The sequence below is a fragment of the Lolium rigidum genome, chromosome 7 (genome assembly GCF_022539505.1).
Source record: "Lolium rigidum isolate FL_2022 chromosome 7, APGP_CSIRO_Lrig_0.1, whole genome shotgun sequence".
In the NCBI taxonomy this organism is placed as follows: domain Eukaryota; kingdom Viridiplantae; phylum Streptophyta; class Magnoliopsida; order Poales; family Poaceae; genus Lolium; species Lolium rigidum.
Genome location: NC_061514.1, coordinates 253,067,412 through 253,086,616, shown reverse-complemented (window position 1 = coordinate 253,086,616; position 19,205 = coordinate 253,067,412). Strand labels below are relative to the sequence as shown.

Below are 19,205 nucleotides of genomic sequence, written 5' to 3'. Positions count from 1 at the left end.
CTGAATTGACAACTCCGCTGTTAAAACTTTCAAGTGTTCTTTGTCTCCCCTTGTGTCGAATCAATAAATTGGGTTTTACTTCCCTCGAAGACTGTTGCGATCCCCTATACTTGTGGGTCATCATTGCTCCCTGCCGATCCAAATGGTCAGGAAAAATATGAGTGTGCACGAACAAATCCCATCTGATCTAGCAATCTCCAGGCATAAGGCGCCTAAGGGAGTTCACCGACGGAGTTCTCCGGAACTCGACACTCCGACGAGATCAAGGAGGACAGACGTCAAACAAATCTTCTTCTTGACGCGAGAGAAACACTAGGACCGCCGCCTTTGTTCAGGTCGAGCCCCCCACACAACCGACTATCCCAGGCCGCCCCAAGTAAGGTCGTCGGAGGGCCACACCGCGGCGTGGAGCGCGAGGTCCAAGGCTCGCTAGAACCTCATGTACACTCCTAGGAAACGCCATGAGGCAAGGTGTGATTCCATGCACGAGAACCCCCGCCACGTTGCAGATCGATGCGAGGGCCGACTCGGCCTAGATCAGGCCTGCTTGGACTAGATCGAGCATGCTCGTGCTGGCCATTGAGGCGTCGCAACGAGCATAGTTGCCTCTCCATGTTTCTTCATCAGGCTTCGCTGCACCGCCGCCTCGCCATGTTTCTTCATCAGGCTTCGCTGCACCGCCGCCTCGCCAGCGCAACGAACACCGCCTCCACGCACAATGCCAGACACCGCCGGTCCGCTCAAAAGATGTGCCGGCGGGTGTGCCTCTGATGCCCTATGTCTTTGACAAACGGACGCCGCCACCACCGCCAACTGAAAGAACATTTCCCCTACCATTATGGTTAGTGTGTTAGATGACAACATTAGTGATAGTTTAATATGTGTTGAGTAGTGTGATAGTTTAATATGTGTTGAGTAGTTGTTGTTTACTCTTTGATAACTTGTCTTTCTATTGTAACAACTTTGGGAGCCTCCAATTTAGTTGTGGATGTGTGCCCAATCTTTGTGTAGAGGTTCTGGTTACGATCTTAACGCAACCGCTTAGTGGAGTGTGAGCTAGGCCTTTGTGGCGGCACTCGTCAGATAATAGGGTGAGGCCTTTGTGGCGTTGGTAGGCCTTCGTAGCACCACACCCCTCCAACGTAGACGTACTTCCCTTTACAAGGAAGGAACTACAAGAATCATACTCTTGTGTCTCCACGTGCTTCACCTCGGTTATTTCTATCCTTTACCGCACTTTACTACTTGTATCTTGTATTGCTTGCTTGCTTGCATCTTGTCATATAGGTAAATTCACATAGTTGCATATCTAGAAAATTAACCTTTTGTGTCAAGCCTAAATTGGAACAAGAATTAAAATTTGATTCAGCACCTATTCACCCCTCCCCCCCTCCTCTAGGTGTCATACGATCCTTTCACCTACCCCGTTGGTGGCGACCGGGGGAGGGCACGTGTTTAGAATAGTTAGGCTAGGGTTTGGGGGGCCTCTCGTGTCTCCTAGAGCAAGCGACCCGGGAGGCGTGTGGCTGATGGAATGAATAAACAATGGTGGGGCTTTTCATTCTTTCTATACCCGAGAGAAATATTGGAATTCGCCAGATCGGAAGCTACTTCGTGTAAAAAGTAGTAGCTACAAGAGAATTGAGTATTTGACAAGTATGCACCAAACATAGAGATTACAACCGCACTTTCTTAACAAAGACAAAAGATAACTTTTGTGATCTCGACTTTAAAGCAAAAAACTCAAAAAATAAATATACAACCCACTTCAACATATTTATATGATACTACTTTCATTCCGTAAAAGTAGGTGCATAAATTTTTCAGAAGTCAAAGGATATAAAGTTTGATGAAACTGATAAAAAAGAAATATTGAGAACTATGATACCAATATAAAGTTTGAGCAAACTTATTGAAAAATATATTAAAAACTATGATACTATATATGTAATAAAATATGAAAATGCATGTCGAAATGTATCTAGTGACATTGATTTGGCATGGTAGATATTGATGTTTAAAAAAAAATCACAGTTTACATGTTTGACTTTTGAAAAAATAGTCCTTATTTTACGGAATGGAGGGAGTGGTTCCTAGCACGAAGTAAGAGAGCAAGATATGGTTTGACTTTAGCGTGCTTGTGTTTATTAGGATTCTATGTGTTTTTCAATTTTCTATCAGCCGTAGGTTTACAAAATTCTTGTGTTTGCCAATTCTCTGTTTTGCACATATATTCCTATAATATTCATGTATGTTCTTTTTTTTTCTATCTTTTGGTTTAGAATGCTACAAAAATAGTCTAATTCTCGTACAAACAGAGGATGTTCCACGTTTCATGTATTAGATCTTACTGGACACATGAATTTGTGCGTATCCTAGGCTAAGAACTATTGAATTCAGTGGCGGAGGCAGCAATCTGGCAAGGTTTGGCCTCCGCCACACCTAAAATTTTCCCAACTTCATTGTATATATGTGTTGGCACTCAAAAAAAGTTCAACTTCAATGTTGTTGTTTACATCACTGCTTGGGTTGGCCATACCTTAAAAGCATTGCTGCCTCCGCTACTGATTGAATTAATGTAGGTCAAGCATTTATTTTTATTTCTTAATTTAGGCTAACGTTTAAGACACACTTACAAGTTGGAACAAATAAAAGCAATGGAATTTTGTTGGATTTCAATATCGTGAATGGTGTTCTTCGTGCTGCTTGGGGAGAAGGAGGGGTCCCAAAGTTTGTACACTAATGTTGTTTTCAAATAATACAGACAAAGTCAAATATTTGTCAAAAAATATGAAAATGTTGTTTTTAATGATTCACTCACCTGACACTCTTTAAAAAATTCTCCTATTTTTAACTAATTGTATTCCAAATGATTTTTTTCTTCTAGTTTCATGTTTTCAATGCCAAAAGAATATGTGGCCATGCTACTACAATTACCATGTGTTTTCTTGCCGGTGGTCTTTAATAGCATAGCGATTCAAATGAGGCTTTAGCAACAACACCTTTCCATGGTGGTCATACATTGGAACCTTGAATCTCTTAGCTCCTGAAGCTTAGGGCGCCATAGCAATGTACCATTTAATAAATAAGGTTCAATGGAAAATGCACATTTCCGTTGATTATTTTTATCCTAGAATGGTGTTAAAAGAATATCACGATATATAAATTTTGTAAAAAGTACGTAAAAGAATAGGTCCAACTAGTAAAGAAATAATGTTGATGTATCTAGTGCACCTACTCTTTCTCCTTCCCTCCTATAGCATATCCGCCTATATGTCTTCTTTTGAGCAAATCAAGTAACCTTGAATCACGCATAGATGGATCGATCAGAAACACTTTTCACCTCTTCCTCTTGTCTCCTATGCGGCCAACTCCCTCTGATCTCCACCGACCAGGGTGCTGGTCCCCTGTCCCTCCACTTGTCGCTCCAGTGGCAGGAGGGACGGGGACCTCGTACCTCCCATTCCGCAGTTAGGGCTAGAGTTTGTCTAATGTGGTGTGTCGTTGGGGTGGTGGAAGTGGCACCTTAGCGGATAAATATGTCTCAACTCTAATCCAACACCGACAATGACCTTTATGGTTACATGTCAGAGTTGACGGCAAAGTGTGTTTGTCAAACCTTCATATCGACTTCTTTGTCTTCTCGTTGTTCTTCAGATCTGGTGAGATCTGTCTCTCCACATCATGTTGCTGGCGTTCGTCGTTATCCACGACGGAGCTCGTGGCGGGGGCGAGGTGGGTACTCTGGAGCAAGGACATTGATCCACAGGTTGTAGATTTGTATTATTCCCTGACTTCATTGACATGATGCGGTGGATCTTCGTCCAAGGAAGCACGAGACGTCCACCGGTCGATATACCACACCGACATGTGCATCGCTGCTTGTAGATGACATATTCATCAACTCACAAGTCACAAAAGCATCGATTATGCTTCTTTGGACATGTCAATGTTGGAGGGTTAGTGTCTCTTTAAACGTTGGAGTTTGGATTTTAGCGACGATCGCTAGCTTCGGCGAGTGCATGAAACTCTAATTATGCTATTTTTTCCATCGTTTAGGAGTTCTATCTAGAAATCAAAGAGAACTTACCTTCCCATAGAATTCAACTAGGCATAACATATCAATCCTATGCATTTCATGCCATATGTTTTTTATCCTATGAACTAGAGAAGCACTTAATTCTCGATTTACCTACAACTAGCAAGAAGTTTTTAATTTTGATTTCTGAATCCCTGTTATTTTAGTTTCCGACTGGTTATATTTCAAAATACTTGAAATAGTATTTCTCAGATGACATCAGTAATAGTCTTCCGACCAATCTGAATATTTTCAGCTAGAAAGATTTCCTCCGTTGACTTACAAATGCCGGCCCCCATAAATAAGAACTTAGAAATACTGTTTCAGTTCTTTTATCCCTTGAGACTGATGGTGGCCAAAGAAAATTACTGTAGCTTCTGAATAATAATTCCGTGGGTTCCCACAAAAATCCAGCAATATATATACGAGGAACCGTGGTGTGACCGTCATCTTCCATCCTACTGCTGCTAGCTCGCGCCACCGCCAGGATCTTTGGCCCTCAACCAAAAGAGCAAAGCGCCGGTCCTTTCCCTCCGGCTCCTCGTTTTGGTAGTTTTCCGCCATTCAATTCTCCTCCTTCTCGAGACGCAACCGTAACTCGGATACAACAAAAGAGAAGGCACAAGAGAAGCAGCTGCGTACACGCCGAACGTCACCTCAGTCATGGGGGACGCCACCTCCAACCATCCTGTAAGTCCCCTTCCTGCTCAGCTTTCTGTCAGTGAATCGTCTCTTAGTCGCCGCAGGGTGTCTTCTTGCCCCCAGACAACTGGAAGCGATTTGGATCTTCTGGCAGCAGCGCCGCATGAGATCTCTTTGCTTGAAGAGCTTCGGTTTCGTCGCCGGCAGAGAGGTTCTCGCTGGAGATTAACACCTGTGTTCTGTTTCAGGTTCTTGCGCCACCAAGTGGCCACGGACAGTCGAGCTTGGACGCCGCGACCGGTGGGTTCATCGCCCTCGACATCGGCGCCCTCTCCTCGCTCGCCGGCAACGGCCCAGAAACGACGGCAACGGCGCCACCACCTCCGGTCTCGACCCCACGGACACCCGTAAGTCCAGAAGCTCGCCGGCGGTCCCGATTTCTTTAGCTCGCTTTGCTGAGTGCGATAGCGTATCTATCTTAATTGTGCTTGAACGCAACAGCGGGTGGTGAGGTCGCTTTCGAGGAAGGGATCAGACCGGAAGCAGGCCGACGGCGACGCCAATGGCATCACAGGTTAGCCCAATTGATCAACTGCCTTGAGCTTGGACCCAAATTCTGTTTTGTTTTCTGCCCTTCCCCTTCTCTCACAAAATCACGACTCAGTTTACCATGGAGAAAGAAAAGAAAATGGGTCGATTCGCATTTGTGAACTGCGATGTCGATGTCTCTGAAAATTTTGCTTCGATCTTATTGGTTTCCGTGGAGCTCAGGTAAATTTGACTTTGACACATCGATTAACTTGTGGCTTAAGTGACCAGTGACACTTGCGTTAAGTTCACATCTCTGGCCGTGACGTCGTCGGAGAGATGCACACTTGGATCGCAACCGCAGGTGCTGACGTCGATTTGTTGATCCGTTGCTGTGCAGGAAATGGCGCAGGGACGGGCGAGAGGCCCCCACTATCCCCGCTCTTCGTCCACGTGGCGGCCGCCGACGAGATGCTCAACGGGCTACGGACGCCCGGTGGCGCCGGCACGCCGGGAGGGAAGTCCCGCCGGCTGGGACGGCGTCCCGCGCCGTGGCTCGATCCACGGAGGGTCGTCTTCCTCTTCGCCACACTGTAAGAATCTTTCTTTCTTTTTTCCCTGGTTATTAATTGTTTACTTGGTAAGATCCGATCACTGAAGAACCAGCTATACAGCAGCAGAGTGTCAGCTAGGCAACCTGATTTGGTTGCTGCTGCTACTCCTATCCACCTGTTTCACTTGGTCAGAGCTAATCTCTGGACATGCTAGGTGATCTAGGGATCATGGGTCAGTATCAGTACGCTCTCATCTGCCATTCCTGCTAGCGACTTTTTTCCCCCCAAAAACCGTAGTACTTCAATTCATGGACTACACAAACCATTAGGCAGAACAGTTAAGCATTCAGTGAGCAACAGTGGTTTCTCTTGACATCTCCAGGCGACTTAGTAGACAGCACAACATAAGCCTGACCTACCAAATGCAACTGATCAATCCGATGTGATAGTGCTTCTCCAGCTTGGATGGAGCGCGTCATAGGATCATTACTGGCAATAATTTCCAGCCTCTAGGACGGATTCGTCCCGACCGGTGATGAGTGATGATGATGCTGCGTGCAGAAATGTTGTGCAAGCAGGGCCGTGGTTTTTGTTGGCAAGTCCCCGTTGCAGAAACTAGTTGTCACATTCGCCTTCGCTACAATGATCTAGAGAAAAGATAGCGACTGATGAACAGCTGTTGTAGATTTAGTATGGTGGCACCGTTCGTAGTGTTAGCTAGAGAAGGTTTTGCTCATGTTTCTGTGCCTCTGATACAAGGATTTATTGGATATTTATGCAGGTCCAGTGTGGGAACGTTGATCCTGCTCTACTTCACCCTTTCCATGAGCAAGATGAACGACGCAGGAAGCGGCGTGGAGGGCACTGTCAGCGATGCGCGGTAAAACCCAGACCTGGGAGCGCAGAGAGATTTTTCTTGTTCAGAGGATGGTTTTCAACATATGATCTGTAAAGATCGTGACGGGGACTAATCCTACTTGAGTGTATGGTGGTATCAGATGGCACAGCAGAATACATGACAAATGGCAGAGAGGAGATTAGGCTGGTTGGGGCCTGATAGGGAAGTTTGTGATGCTAGTAGTCCTCTCTTTGTGTTTGGTTTCTTCTGTTCTTTCCCCCTTCTTTTTTTCTCTAATTGCTGGAAAGAATACGTGTCGCTTTGGAGCGATGATACTGGATTTTTTTCCTCCTTGCAGATACTACAAACATAAGCATACCAAAATATACACTGATGTACATGTAATGATTGTCTTTGGCTGGATTATTTCTACAAGAGGTTGTACATGAGTATATATAAACTTAAAACAAAAACTAGACTAAACCAATGAACAACCAACAATCTCCGCCTTGTATGCAAAATGACTCGCTTCTTTTTTTGAGGGAATGACTCTAATCTAATCAGGGAGTTCCATGTCAGATAGTAGGTTCTAGATTTCCGATTCGCTCCACTGCTGGTGAATAGCTTTAAAATTCCCTAACCAATACCTTTTGAGCCTCAACAGGAGTGTTAACCATCTCTAACCGGTAATCGTATACTCGAATTGGAGCCACCCTGCAAAAACATAAACATATTTCTTATTTCTTAAGTTATTCATTCCTCATTCACAAAAAACTCAGGACCTCAGCTAAACATCGTACTTGCAATTCTAAAACATCATGGAGCATATCAAGGACATTTCAGAAGAAAAATGTAGGTGGATAAAAAATACAACTGTCCTGAACTTGAAACCTATTCGTAGGATCCAAAAGAAAACATAGAGTTAATTTGTTGATTGAAATGTCAAATTAAACTTCACTTTGAATAAAATGGAAACAATTGATCAAATACAACACAGGAATAGGAGCATTTGTTGATTGAAAGTACCGGCTTCCAAAGTCATCCTCACTTTCTCTCAAAAGGAAACAGAATATCAAGTACCAAACAATGATTATGTAAAGGAGTCCTACTGTCAGTCCTTGAGCTGCAGCAGCTCACATATGACCAGAACTCCCATCAGCTCAACCAGACTTCCGTGACCACAGGTCTGGTTTAGGGTGTCCCTGGTCTGGCAGCGAAACTACATTTTGGTTGAACCACATCTTACCAGAAATCTATTGTCGACTTTCAACCACAGATTTACAAGATAAGATGCATTGCAACCATAAAAAAGATGAAAGTATACTTCCGAAAAACATGGTTTGTCAAATTTGAATATCACTATTTAGGTAAATGAAAACAATAAATAAACAAAAGAAAAAAGATCAAAAGAAAAGAGTAAAATATTGCATGATGTTCTTATTGAAACTACTTTTAGATGACCTCCATATCAAATCGGAGAGTGAACAGATCCTTGTGCAAATAATCCTACTGGTCAAGCCTACGAAAACGGAATCGTTGTGATGTCTCATGCAAACTGTGTTAGAAGAGATGTTAAGGAGGATAAAGGACATTATGGTCCCAATTTAACTATTTTATACTGACAGAGTTAGTTCTCTGCAAGAAATATATTACTCTGATTAACGAATTTCAGAAAGCCAGTTCAATTCAACCTACTGATTACCTAATAAACTAAGAATACACCAATAATTATAAAAAAATAGACAATGAAAAAAGATCATGAATTATACATTTATTTCCTCCTGCACTATACTGTGAACTCTGATCATTTAGATACAGAAGCCAGATAGAAGGTGATATGTTGTCCCACAAAATAAGAGACTAAGAGCTAATAATAACAGGGTAGCCAAGGTACTCTTGACATGGCGCTTATAAGAGCACACATATTTTACAAGGCGCAGTAGAATAGATAGAACATGGTGCTAGTACCGTTTTGATATGCGTGGCATGGAGCATTTCTGCTTCCTGTCATGGTATATCCTAACAATGACAGCAGCTGTTTCCTCTATAGCTTTTCCAGTGACCTCTGCACGCAAAAAATATGACTATAATATGACAAACAACAAATTGGAGTTTCCGTAAATATAATAATGGATTATTTTTTAGAATGAAATATAATGAAACTGATCTTACGAATGACTGGCCATGTTGGGTGCTGAACAAATATTTGATTTGCGTGGTCCAGCTCCTGCCTCACGTGCTCCATTTCAGCATAATTGCTCTTTTGCCCATTAAATCCCAGAGTGTTTGCTCTTGCCTTTCTGATTGCCTGAAGAACCACAGGATTTATCGTCAACCCAAATATCTTATCCTGGTCAATCTCAAAGAGAGCCTTTGGAAGATCAATTCCCATCACAATTGGGACGTTTGCCACTTTGTAACCCTTTTGTGCTAGATAAATAGACAAAGGTGTCTTTCCGGTACGTGAAACACCAACAAGTACGATGTGTGCACGGGCAAGGTTCTGTGGCTGAGCACCATCATCTTGTTTGATGGTGAAATCAATCGCTTCAATTCGCCGGAAGTAATCCTCAGAAAGTTGACCCTTTCGGCTAGCAGAGCTTCGTGGAATCCCAGATGGAGCAACGCCAATATGAGAAGCTATGGCTTCAATCGTAGGACGAAGAACATCGGTGGATGGAACACCCCATAGATCACAAGCCTTCTTGGTTGCCTCGGCCATTGAAGGATCAGCAAGGGTATATAGAAGCAATGCTCCTTCTTTTGCTGCTTGCTTTACTATTTTAAGAAGGTTGTCCATGTCATCAACCTAAAGAAAATGGCAAAATGTAAGAGATGCTGATTAGTTCCAACAAGTGAGGTGCATTTAATTTTAGTTCTTAGCACATGATTGTGCTGAGCTTGGTCAATAGTATGTACCACGTGACAACTGATCGATTATATTCAATAATATGATTCAAGCAAACAGATAAAATAAAAACTAATTGCGGCCTATATGCCCTTGTCTGAATATCTGAACTAGCTGGTTCGTGAAGCAGTGTATACCAACTTGCATCAAGAAAACAGATAGATGCGGATGAATCAACCGTGCAGTTCTCAATTTATAGGAAAACACTCAGCCTTATTCAACTACATGATCCACGCGGACGTGCATGTAGTGAGTTTATTTTACTTAACTAAAGGTTCAAGTGATCCCCTGCATAATTTATCTGTTCCATCGCAGAAGACATTTTCCTTCATTAGAACACATGCAATGTTTGTTTCCAACTACAAGCATATTTCGCAGTCATTAACATCTTTGGGGGAGTTGAATGGATATTGTAGCTTTATTCTCACGTACTACATAATAGTGTGATCGCAGTAAAAACATAATAGTGTGATGTTAGGCCATGTATTACGCCAACATTCAACTTCAAAGGTAAAAAATGGTGAAGACGATGGCTAAAACCTGAATTATTGCAAAGCAAAGCCATAGGTTTTACAGTAATTTTTCCTACTCCCTCCGTTCCATGAACTAAAACCACGACAAGAATTATGGAACGGAGGGAGTACTTACTAGCTAGATACCCATGTGTTTCTACTTTCTACACAAGTTATTGTTTATTGCTTGAGTCTTTCAAAGGCTTGTGTTGTCATAGTCCTTAATTTTGTGCAAATTAAAAATATCTCAAAATATACATCTCTAGAATCAACTAATCAAAAGACGTGATACATCTGACTATACAGAATATATGATAATTGCAGTAATTATATTCTTGGCAACTTGATAGGAGTTTTAAGAGTTATTATACAATAGAGTTTCAGTTGTTGGACGTCCATCCACTCCCTTGGGCCGTCCCTATCGCAGGGGAATATTGGTAGTAGCAATTCCCTATGTAGCCAACTAGCTTGGCTCCATGTACCTCCTATAAACTGAAGCAATGGAAGTATAGAACTAGGAAGAAAGAAACGATGGCACACAGAAGGCCCACCCAGCTCATAAACATGGAGACGTGGGGTAGATGGCCAGCTAGCTTTTCTAAGGACCTAATTTCCTTGGTGCTTTTTTCTCATATGAACAAGCAATGCCTGCATGATTCCATTAATTTTTTCCCTTCCCAGAGTCCCATTAGTTACCAAACAAGAAACTTTCCTATTGGAGCCCAAGAATGGTGCTTATGAATAGCAATGCCTGCATCTGCATGATTCCATTTCTTTGTTGATCTGTAGTTAAGCACTGTATCTAACTAGTTGACCAGAAAGCAAAGTTGCAGGGTTGCCGCTGTAAGCTTAAACTTAACTGATTACAGGCTTGTTTGATTTAGTATGTGTACTTGTCATTGCGTGGTCTACTTATTTCTTACCCTATAACACAAATATACAACTTCACATTCTCGCATCTCCGTTATTTAGATTGGTATAATTAGTGCATTTGCAAGGGGGACAACTCGCTACGGTTTACTGTTCACTAAAAATCGAATTTTTTCCCTAGCAACAGTACATAGCGACGAGCAAAAAAACATTTCGTGCAAAGTAGACACCGCACTGTATCACGGGGATCTCTTAAAATCCAGCGTGAACTGTGAATAATTAAGATAGCAGAGGGGATAGATGTTTATTTACCCCGGAGAAGAGGTGGGTGCTTGTGGCGCAGCGGCGGTCGACGAGGCAGTGCTCGAACTGGCCGAGCACGGCGTTCACCGATTGCTCCAGCGTCGACCCCGTCCCGTCCGACACCATGTAGATCGAGTTCGCCGCGGCCTCGCCGTCGACCTCAGACACATCGCAAACGTCATCGTCCTCCTCCTCCGCCGCCGCAGTCTCCTGGTCGAACGCCGGCGGCGAACTGGTCGGCACCGAGACCGTCGCGCTCCCCCGTGTCGCCGGCCACTCCAGCCGCCGCCCGGACCGGACGGCGCGCGCCCGCGACCACCGGCTGAGCTGCGAGCTGGCGCGCGAGCGCGGCGGGGAGGAGACGGCCCCCGCCACCGCCGCCGCCTCTTGCCCGGCCGGGACAGGGCGGTCTAGGTCCGAGCCCGCGGTTACAGGCGGGCCCGTGCCTGTGTCTGGGAGGCATGAGGCGGCCGTGGGGGAGAGGCGGCGGCCGCGGAGGCGAGGGGAGGGCGGGAGGAGCACCGACGGCGTTGGCGTCGCGAGCTTGGCACCTATCATCGAGTCTCGACGGCGAGCGGGGACGAGCACGAGACCACCGGCTCAGCTGCGTGCGTGTGAGACGTGTGACCATAAGGCGACGCAAGAGGTTCCTTTTTTTTTTTTGAAACGGTTGCCTCATTCTATTAATTAAGAAGAAGGTGCCTAATTTTTAGGAGAAAATCGGGCGAAAATCAACAACACACACTTAGCACCCTTGCCAACCTAGCTACCCACTCTGAGCACACACGCCATCGAGAAGAAAGACCATCGTTGAGGATGTCATGGAGCGTCATCGTCGTCGTCGTCACTCCTCCACGAGCCAGCGATTCCGACTTCACCTTAGACAACCGCCACCGAGACCCTCGCCACAAACGACATCGGAACCCAAGTGAGCCTATGCCAAACAGTCGACCCACAAGCACGTCGAGGAGGAGACAGCTCCGACTTCAACCGTGATCTTCATAGGAGAAAGTTGCACGCCTTGCACCGACGCAAGCACCAATCAAGTGGCATCGTTGCCACAAGTCGCCTCGCAGCTCCGACTTCACCATCACGGCAGGGGTGACGAAGGACATGCCGCAACTCCGATCCGCTCACCATTGTCATCGTCGCCACGCAACCCACGACGCCAACACCATCCATCTTCCACGGGTCCCTCCGACCTAAGCAGCTCCAAATCGATGCCCTCAAGAGGGAAGACGACACAAGAGCGCCGCCCATCGACCGATCACGACGGATCTAGGGATTTCCCCGGAGCATACCCAGACAGGAAGCCACAACGTCACCTCGGCGATGCCTTCAAGAAGGGAGCGGCGCCCGAAGCCGCCGCCATCACCGATCTCGGCCAGCTGCCAGCCGGCCAGCAACCGAGACAAGGCGTTAGCCCGGGACTTGTCGCGCCATCCTGCTTCGTGCCCAAGACCGGACCACCTTCTTCCACCTTGCCCAGCAACACCCCGCCGCTGCCCGGGGCCGCCGCCCCCGACTCGTGCCAGCACCTAGCCGCTGCACCATTGCAGCAGCACCACGCCGCGACGCCCAGGCCACCCGCGCCTGGAGCCGGCCCGCAGGGCCCAGATCCGGCCCGGCCACGCCCCGCCACCCCCAGCGCCGCCGCCCCCGCACGGCCTCGCGCCACCACCTTCCCCAGCACCGGCCGCCATCAGCCACACAACGCCCGACCGGCCACTGCCCGACCGGCCCAGGCCAAGCCCAGATCGGGCCCGCCGTGCCGCCGCCAGCAGCCACGCACCAGGCCGCCGCAGACACCCTCCGACGCGACCACCGGCACCGCCGGCCGGTGCGCCGCAACCTCCCGCCATGCCCCGAGCTTCATCCCGCCGCCGCAGCTTCCCCAAACCGCGAGCGAGCCCCTCCGCTGGCCGGAGAAAACAGGTCCTGCCGCCGCCGGCTCCGCGCGGGCTTTGCCCAGCGGAGACCACCGACGACGGCAGGGAAGGGGGTGGTGGAGGGAGAGGGTGGTTGCCGGCGGCGTGGTTGTTTCGCCGCCCGTGTCGCCCAGGGGGAGGTTCCTCTTTTTTTTGTGTGTGTGTTTTGCTTTGACATGGCATGTCACGTGTTTGGACGTTTTGGTTCGGTCGGCAAGAAACATGGGGCCGCCGACGGGTTTGGATCAGATCATCAGAAGATGGTTGGTCTCACCTCTCATCTTCTCGGTCGCCGCAAACCTCGCTAGAGCATCGTCACTCCTCAGCCGTTTGTACACTCCAGCTTAAAATTCTGTTTTGTTTTTGCGAATAGCTTAAAATTATGTTGTATACTGTATTAACCTAAGTTTTAGATCTCTGGCCTTTTCATAACCAGCGATACAATAGCACATAGTCTTGTTCTTTTTATTGGATGACATTAATTTTATACTGAAACTTTTACATACTTATCACTCGACTCATGCAATGGTCCTCTCGACGATCTCTGCCACCCGCGGCGAGGCAACGAAAACAAAGACAAGCAATATGCTGCTTAAGATCACCTCTATGACAAGATAGATAGAGAAGGTTAATATAAATCGAAAGTGGATGTGTATGCGGTCCTGACATGCCTTGTTCGGTAGGGTTCTGCTTTCTTTATATAGGGTATACATTACAAATACATACTCCTATACAGTATACTCTAACACCTTTCCTCAATGTTAACTAGGGAAAGATTATGATTGCGCATACAATGCTCACATAATGGTAAAGGGAGAGGTTTAATAAAAAATGTAAGCAACTTGATCCTTCGAGGAGATGAACATGATCTGCAATTGCTTTTGAGAAACACGCTCACGAACAAAGTGAAAGTCAACTTCAATATGGTTTGTACTTGCATGAGAGACTAGGTTCGACGACAGATATGTTGCACCAATATTATCACACGACACACCATAACACCGGAGTTTGGACTTGAGTCACACTAAGTTCTTGCAACAAAGACTGACAAGTTCCGATGTAGCATTAGCAAGAGTTTTATACTTAGACTCGGTACTCGGCATTGACATATTATACTGCTTACGAGCACTTCAGACGATTAAATTTCCTCCATAAAAGAGAGCATATCCCCCGTGGATCGCTTGTCATCCATACTGCTGGCCCAATCAGCATTTGAGAAGCAGTGTAGAGGAGGATGATAGAAGATGCAGCCCACAATCAATTGTGTGGCGCACATAGCGAAGAATACGCTTGACAACAGACCAGTAAAGTGTACGAGGCTCATGAAGTTATTGACACATACACCTTGTTGACAACAAAGCACAAGTCAAGCCGTGTCGCTGTAAGGTACTGAAGACAACCAACAATGTTGCGATACTGAGTAGCCTTCTCAGAGGAGAGGGCATCACCATCGGAACTGCAATGATGCTGAGAGGAAGCCATAGGGGTAGTCACTGGACTGCACTTCAACATACTAGCACAGGCAAGGAGCTTTAGAGTATACTTGCGATATCGAAGGAGAAGACGGCAACATGAAGGTGAGAACATTTCAATGCCCAAAAAATAAGGCATTACACCAACATCCTTCGCGGAGAATTCAGATAGAAGCTGACAGACCAATCTGGAAATAGCTGCAGTAGAACTCAGAACAATGATATCATCAACATATACGAGCAGGTAGACAGTGACATCTGAGCGATGATGGATGAACAATCACATGTTTGCAACAGAAAGTGAAAAACCAAGCCAAGCACTGAGATGGGCATGCCAAGCATGCATGAGGACCCTGCTTCAGTCCATATAGAGATTTCACAAGTTAACAGTAATGACCAGTCTTTCTAGAATTAGCAAAACCACTGTCGAACGTAAACCTACTCATCAAAGAAGGCATTCTATATATCAAGTTGATGGATATGTCACCTATGAGAAAGAGCCATAGAGAGAAATAATCGAATAGGTGTTGGCTTCACCACATGATTGAAAGTATCATCATAATCCAAACCATAGTGATGTTTGTATCCTTTAGCAACCAAGTGCGTCTTGTATCGTCCAATGGAACCATCCGCATCAAGCTTGACTTTAAAACTCCAGCTAGAGTCAATCAAATTAATACCAGGAGCAGGAGGTACCAATCGCCACGTACCAGTAGTTTGCAGAGCGGAGAACTCAGCCTCCATAGCATTGTGCTAATGAGGAATGCAGAGAGCCTCTTTATAATCACGAGGTGTATGTGTGATTTTAGATGTTACATGAGATACAAGAACACAACTCCAAACCACTATGACGTAAATTCGAACTTTAGGTTGTCGAATGCCACGACGAAGCCGCGTGACTAGGCCAGGTAGCGGTGCAGACGATGGCACAACAGATGACGTTGTATCTAGAGCTGTCACAGTCGGGGATGTTGTTGCGTCTCGGGTGAGGCAGGTGAGTCAGGAAACATGGGTCGTTGAAGGAGAAGATGAACAAATGAAGATGGGGACACTTCAATGCCCAAAAAATAATGTAGCACACCAAGATCCTTCACTGAGAACTGATGACCCACAAGTATAGGGGGTGTATCGTAGTACTTTCGATAAATAAGAGTGTCAAACCCAACGAGGAGCAGAAGGTGTTGACAAGCAGTTTCGATGAAGGATTCACTGTAAATGCTCACAGACAAGTATTAGGGGGTTTTGATATTGCAGATAAATAAAGTACAAGTAAATAAAATGCGAGAGAAATAATTGCAGCGAGTGGCCCAATCCTTTTTAGCACAAAGGACAAGCCGGTTTGATTACTTATAATGACCAAACGTTCCTGAGGACACATGGGGATTTTAGTCTAGTACGCTTCATGTGGTTTAATAATCTTCATTGTTTTGATAAGTGTTGTGTGGGTGAACCTATGCTAATGCACCGCTCTTCCTAGGACTAATACATACTTGTGATTATACCCCTTGCAAGCATCCGCAACTACAAGAAAGTAATTAAGATAAATCTAACCACAGCCCTTAAACTCGAGATCCTGCGATCCCTCCCGCATCGATATACTAACGGGGGCTTAGGTTTCGTCACTCCGGCAACCCCGCAATTAGCAACCGAGTACAAGATGCACTCCCCTAGGCCCATAAATGGTGAAGTGTCGTGTAGTCGACGTTCACACGACACCACTAGAAGAATGACACCACAACTTAAATATCATAACATTGAATATTACTCAACCATAATTCACTACTAGCATTTAGACTTCACCCATGTCCTCAAGAACTAAACGAACTACTCACGAGACATCATATGGAATACAATCAGAGGTGATATGATGATGAATAACAATCTGAACATAAACCTTGGTTCAATGGTTTCACTCAATAGCATCTACAACAAGTATAGAATAACACCGGGAGAGTTTCCCCTATCAAACAATCAAGATTTAACCCGAATTGCTACAGCGGTGACGAGGTGCAGCGGTGGTGATGGCGGTGTAGATGGTGGAGATGATGATGATGATGATGGAGATGATGTCCCGCTCGATGACGATGGCGATGGCGTCGATTTCCCCCTCCGGGAGGGAATTTCCCCGGCGGATTCCTGCCCGCCGGAGAGCTCTTTTCTCTCTGGTGTTCTCCGCCCCGCAGAGGCGGCTGTAACCCTTTGTGAGGTCCTCTCTGTGGCTTAGGTTTTCGGGACGAAGGAGTACGCGAAGAAAAGGAGGCGAAAGGGGCTGTGGGGCCCCCAGGGCACAGGGTGGCGCGGCCAGGCCTTGGGCCGCGCCGCCCTGTGGTCCGGGCCCACGAGTGGCTCTTTTCCTCTCCCCTTCGGCTCCCTCCGTCATCCGGAAAAATAGGAATTTACGTGAAATTCCCTTCCACGATTGATCTTCCGAAATATTGTGTTCCGACGGTGCTTTTTCCAGCGAGAATCCCGGCTCCGGTGCTTGATCCTCCAATGATGATGAAACATGCAAAATAGATGAAATAACATAAGTATTGTGTCCCAATATGAAATATATCAATGAATAACAGACAAATTATGATACAAAATAGTGATGCAAATTGGACGTATCAACTCCCCCAAGCTTAGACCTCGCTTGTCCCCAAGCGAAGCCGAGCTCGATAAACAAGACCACATGTTTATGGAGTGAAGAGTCGATAAATAAAATACGGACAAGAAGCATCATATTCATTCACACAAGACATTCTAGTAAACAACTTCCTCATATAACTCATCTTGAAATAAGTAAAGAGAAATCACAAGTAAAGGTGCATAAGAAATCATAATTGGTGATAGCAAACTTTGTTCTTGGTCAGAGAACTGCTAACGGATCGTACTTCTAAGCAAAGCTTTCATATTAGAATTTATAGCTGAGCCTTCATATTTAAGCATGACAATCTCTTCATAATCATTGATAACTTCAAAGTCATATTCGTTCAGATAAAATTGGTACTAAACAAGAAAGTATAAAAGACATGATTAACCGAATCATAGCATAAATGATTGGTTCACAACAACTCAATTGCTTGCTTGAGATAGAGGGAAATAGGTTTACTGACTCAACATAAAAGTAAAAGACAGGCCCTTCGCAGAGGGAAGCAGGGATTAAATCATGTGCTAGAGCTTTTCAAGTTTTGAAATCATATAAAGAGAATAAAAGTAAGATTTTGGGCGGTGTTTGTTGTTGTCAACGAATGGTAGCGGGCACTCTAACCCCCTTGCCAAACGAACCTTCAAAGAGCGGCTCCCATGAGGGACGGCATCTCTACCAGCAAGGTAGATCATCCCCCTTCTCTTTTGTTTACACATGTATTTTAGTTTTATTAAGGATGACACTCCCCCCAACCTTGGCTTTCTCAATCCATGGCTAACCGAATCCTCGGGTGCCTTCCATCATTCACATACCGTGGAGGAGTGTCTATTGCAAAATTAAGTTGCTTACTGATAACTCAGAGCAAAACATGTGAAGAGAATTATTAACGAAAGTTATTAATTGAGGCTGGGAACCTCATTGCCAGCTCTTATTGCAAAATTATTGGATAAGCGGATGTGCCGCTAGTCCATTGGTGAAAGTCCGCCCAACAAGATTGAAAGATAAAACACCACATACTTCCTCATGAGCTATAAAACATTGACACAAATAAGGAGTAGTAGTTTGAATAATTTAAAGGTAGCACATGAAGTATTTACTTGGAATGGCGAGAAAATACCATGTAGTAGGTAGGTATGGTGGACACAAATGGCATAGGTTTGGTCTAAGGTTATGGATGTATGAGAAGCATTCCCTCTCGATACAGGTCTTTGGCTAGCAAGGTTTGATAGCAAGCATAAAGGTTGAGGGAATCAAACAAATATACATATGATAGAACAATCATGCATCTTTCTCATAAGCACAAGCAACTTTAACTTCAGAATACTAAGCATAGAGATAATAGTGTAATATATCTAAGTGTATTTCTCTCTTCTATTAAACATCAAGATGTTGTTGCTATTGACCAATGCTAAGTTTGCCAAAACCAAATAGATTTACTTGATGCTCCCAAAGTGATATCAATACTCATGTCAAGAGTAATCATATAATGGAGATTGCAAACTAAAATAAGATGTGCAAAAAGTAAATGATAAGACTTCTCATTAATATTCCATAACGATAACTCACACCAACGGATACATAGATAACTAACTAAGAGAGATACTTCCACATTGCATACTATTCCATATGATAACTTCCCTACTCATGATATGACACTACTTGATAGTAAAAGATAAAGGTGGTGATGTGATACCGCGGCACTCCCCCAAGCTTGGAACAAACCAAGGGGATGCCAATACCGATGATGAATTACTCCTTTGGTGATGATGGCGATGGATTCCTCTCGCGCTTCATAAGGATCTCCTTCAGCTTCAGCTTCTCAATTTTGCAATTCTGCACCAAAACCTGAAGAGACTCATTGTTACCCGAGTGTGGCGGTGACGGCCTTGTGCTGGGGATTTGAGTAATATTCCAGCGATTCTGCGAAGTCGCTGGTTCTC

The 19,205-nt window shown here is 45.2% G+C and overlaps 2 protein-coding genes across 5 annotated transcripts in view; one reads left to right on the top strand and one right to left on the bottom strand.

The window, feature by feature from the left end:
• LOC124674155 (probable pyruvate, phosphate dikinase regulatory protein, chloroplastic) overlaps positions 1–11,806 on the bottom strand; it is a 16,276-nt gene extending 4,470 nt beyond the window's left edge. For 2 of the 4 annotated variants that reach the window (XM_047210193.1, XM_047210195.1), the window contains exon 1: positions 11,243–11,806. In XM_047210193.1, the coding sequence (XP_047066149.1) occupies positions 11,243–11,791 (549 nt within the window). In that variant the 5' untranslated portion in view covers positions 11,792–11,806. Of the gene's footprint in view, positions 1–7,016; positions 7,355–8,394; positions 8,706–8,812; positions 9,450–11,242 lie in introns of those variants that run through there. The other 2 variants (XM_047210192.1, XM_047210194.1) reach the window with 2 other exon arrangements.
• Positions 4,524–7,045, top strand: LOC124674156. The gene is made up of 5 exons (XM_047210196.1): positions 4,524–4,768; positions 4,969–5,127; positions 5,222–5,294; positions 5,649–5,841; positions 6,584–7,045. The coding sequence occupies exons 1-5, from the start codon at positions 4,742–4,744 to the stop codon at positions 6,684–6,686; spliced, it is 555 nt and encodes a 184-aa protein (XP_047066152.1). The 5' UTR covers positions 4,524–4,741; the 3' UTR covers positions 6,687–7,045.
• Positions 11,807–19,205: the final 7,399 nt, after the last annotated feature.

Coding starts and splice junctions, on each gene's coding strand:
- LOC124674156 (XM_047210196.1), top strand. CDS start 4,742: ATGGGGGACGCCACCTCCAACCATCCT. Junction 4,769..4,968: donor ACGCCACCTCCAACCATCCT/GTAAGTCCCCTT, acceptor GTTCTGTTTCAG/GTTCTTGCGCCACCAAGTGG. Junction 5,128..5,221: donor TCTCGACCCCACGGACACCC/GTAAGTCCAGAA, acceptor TGAACGCAACAG/CGGGTGGTGAGGTCGCTTTC.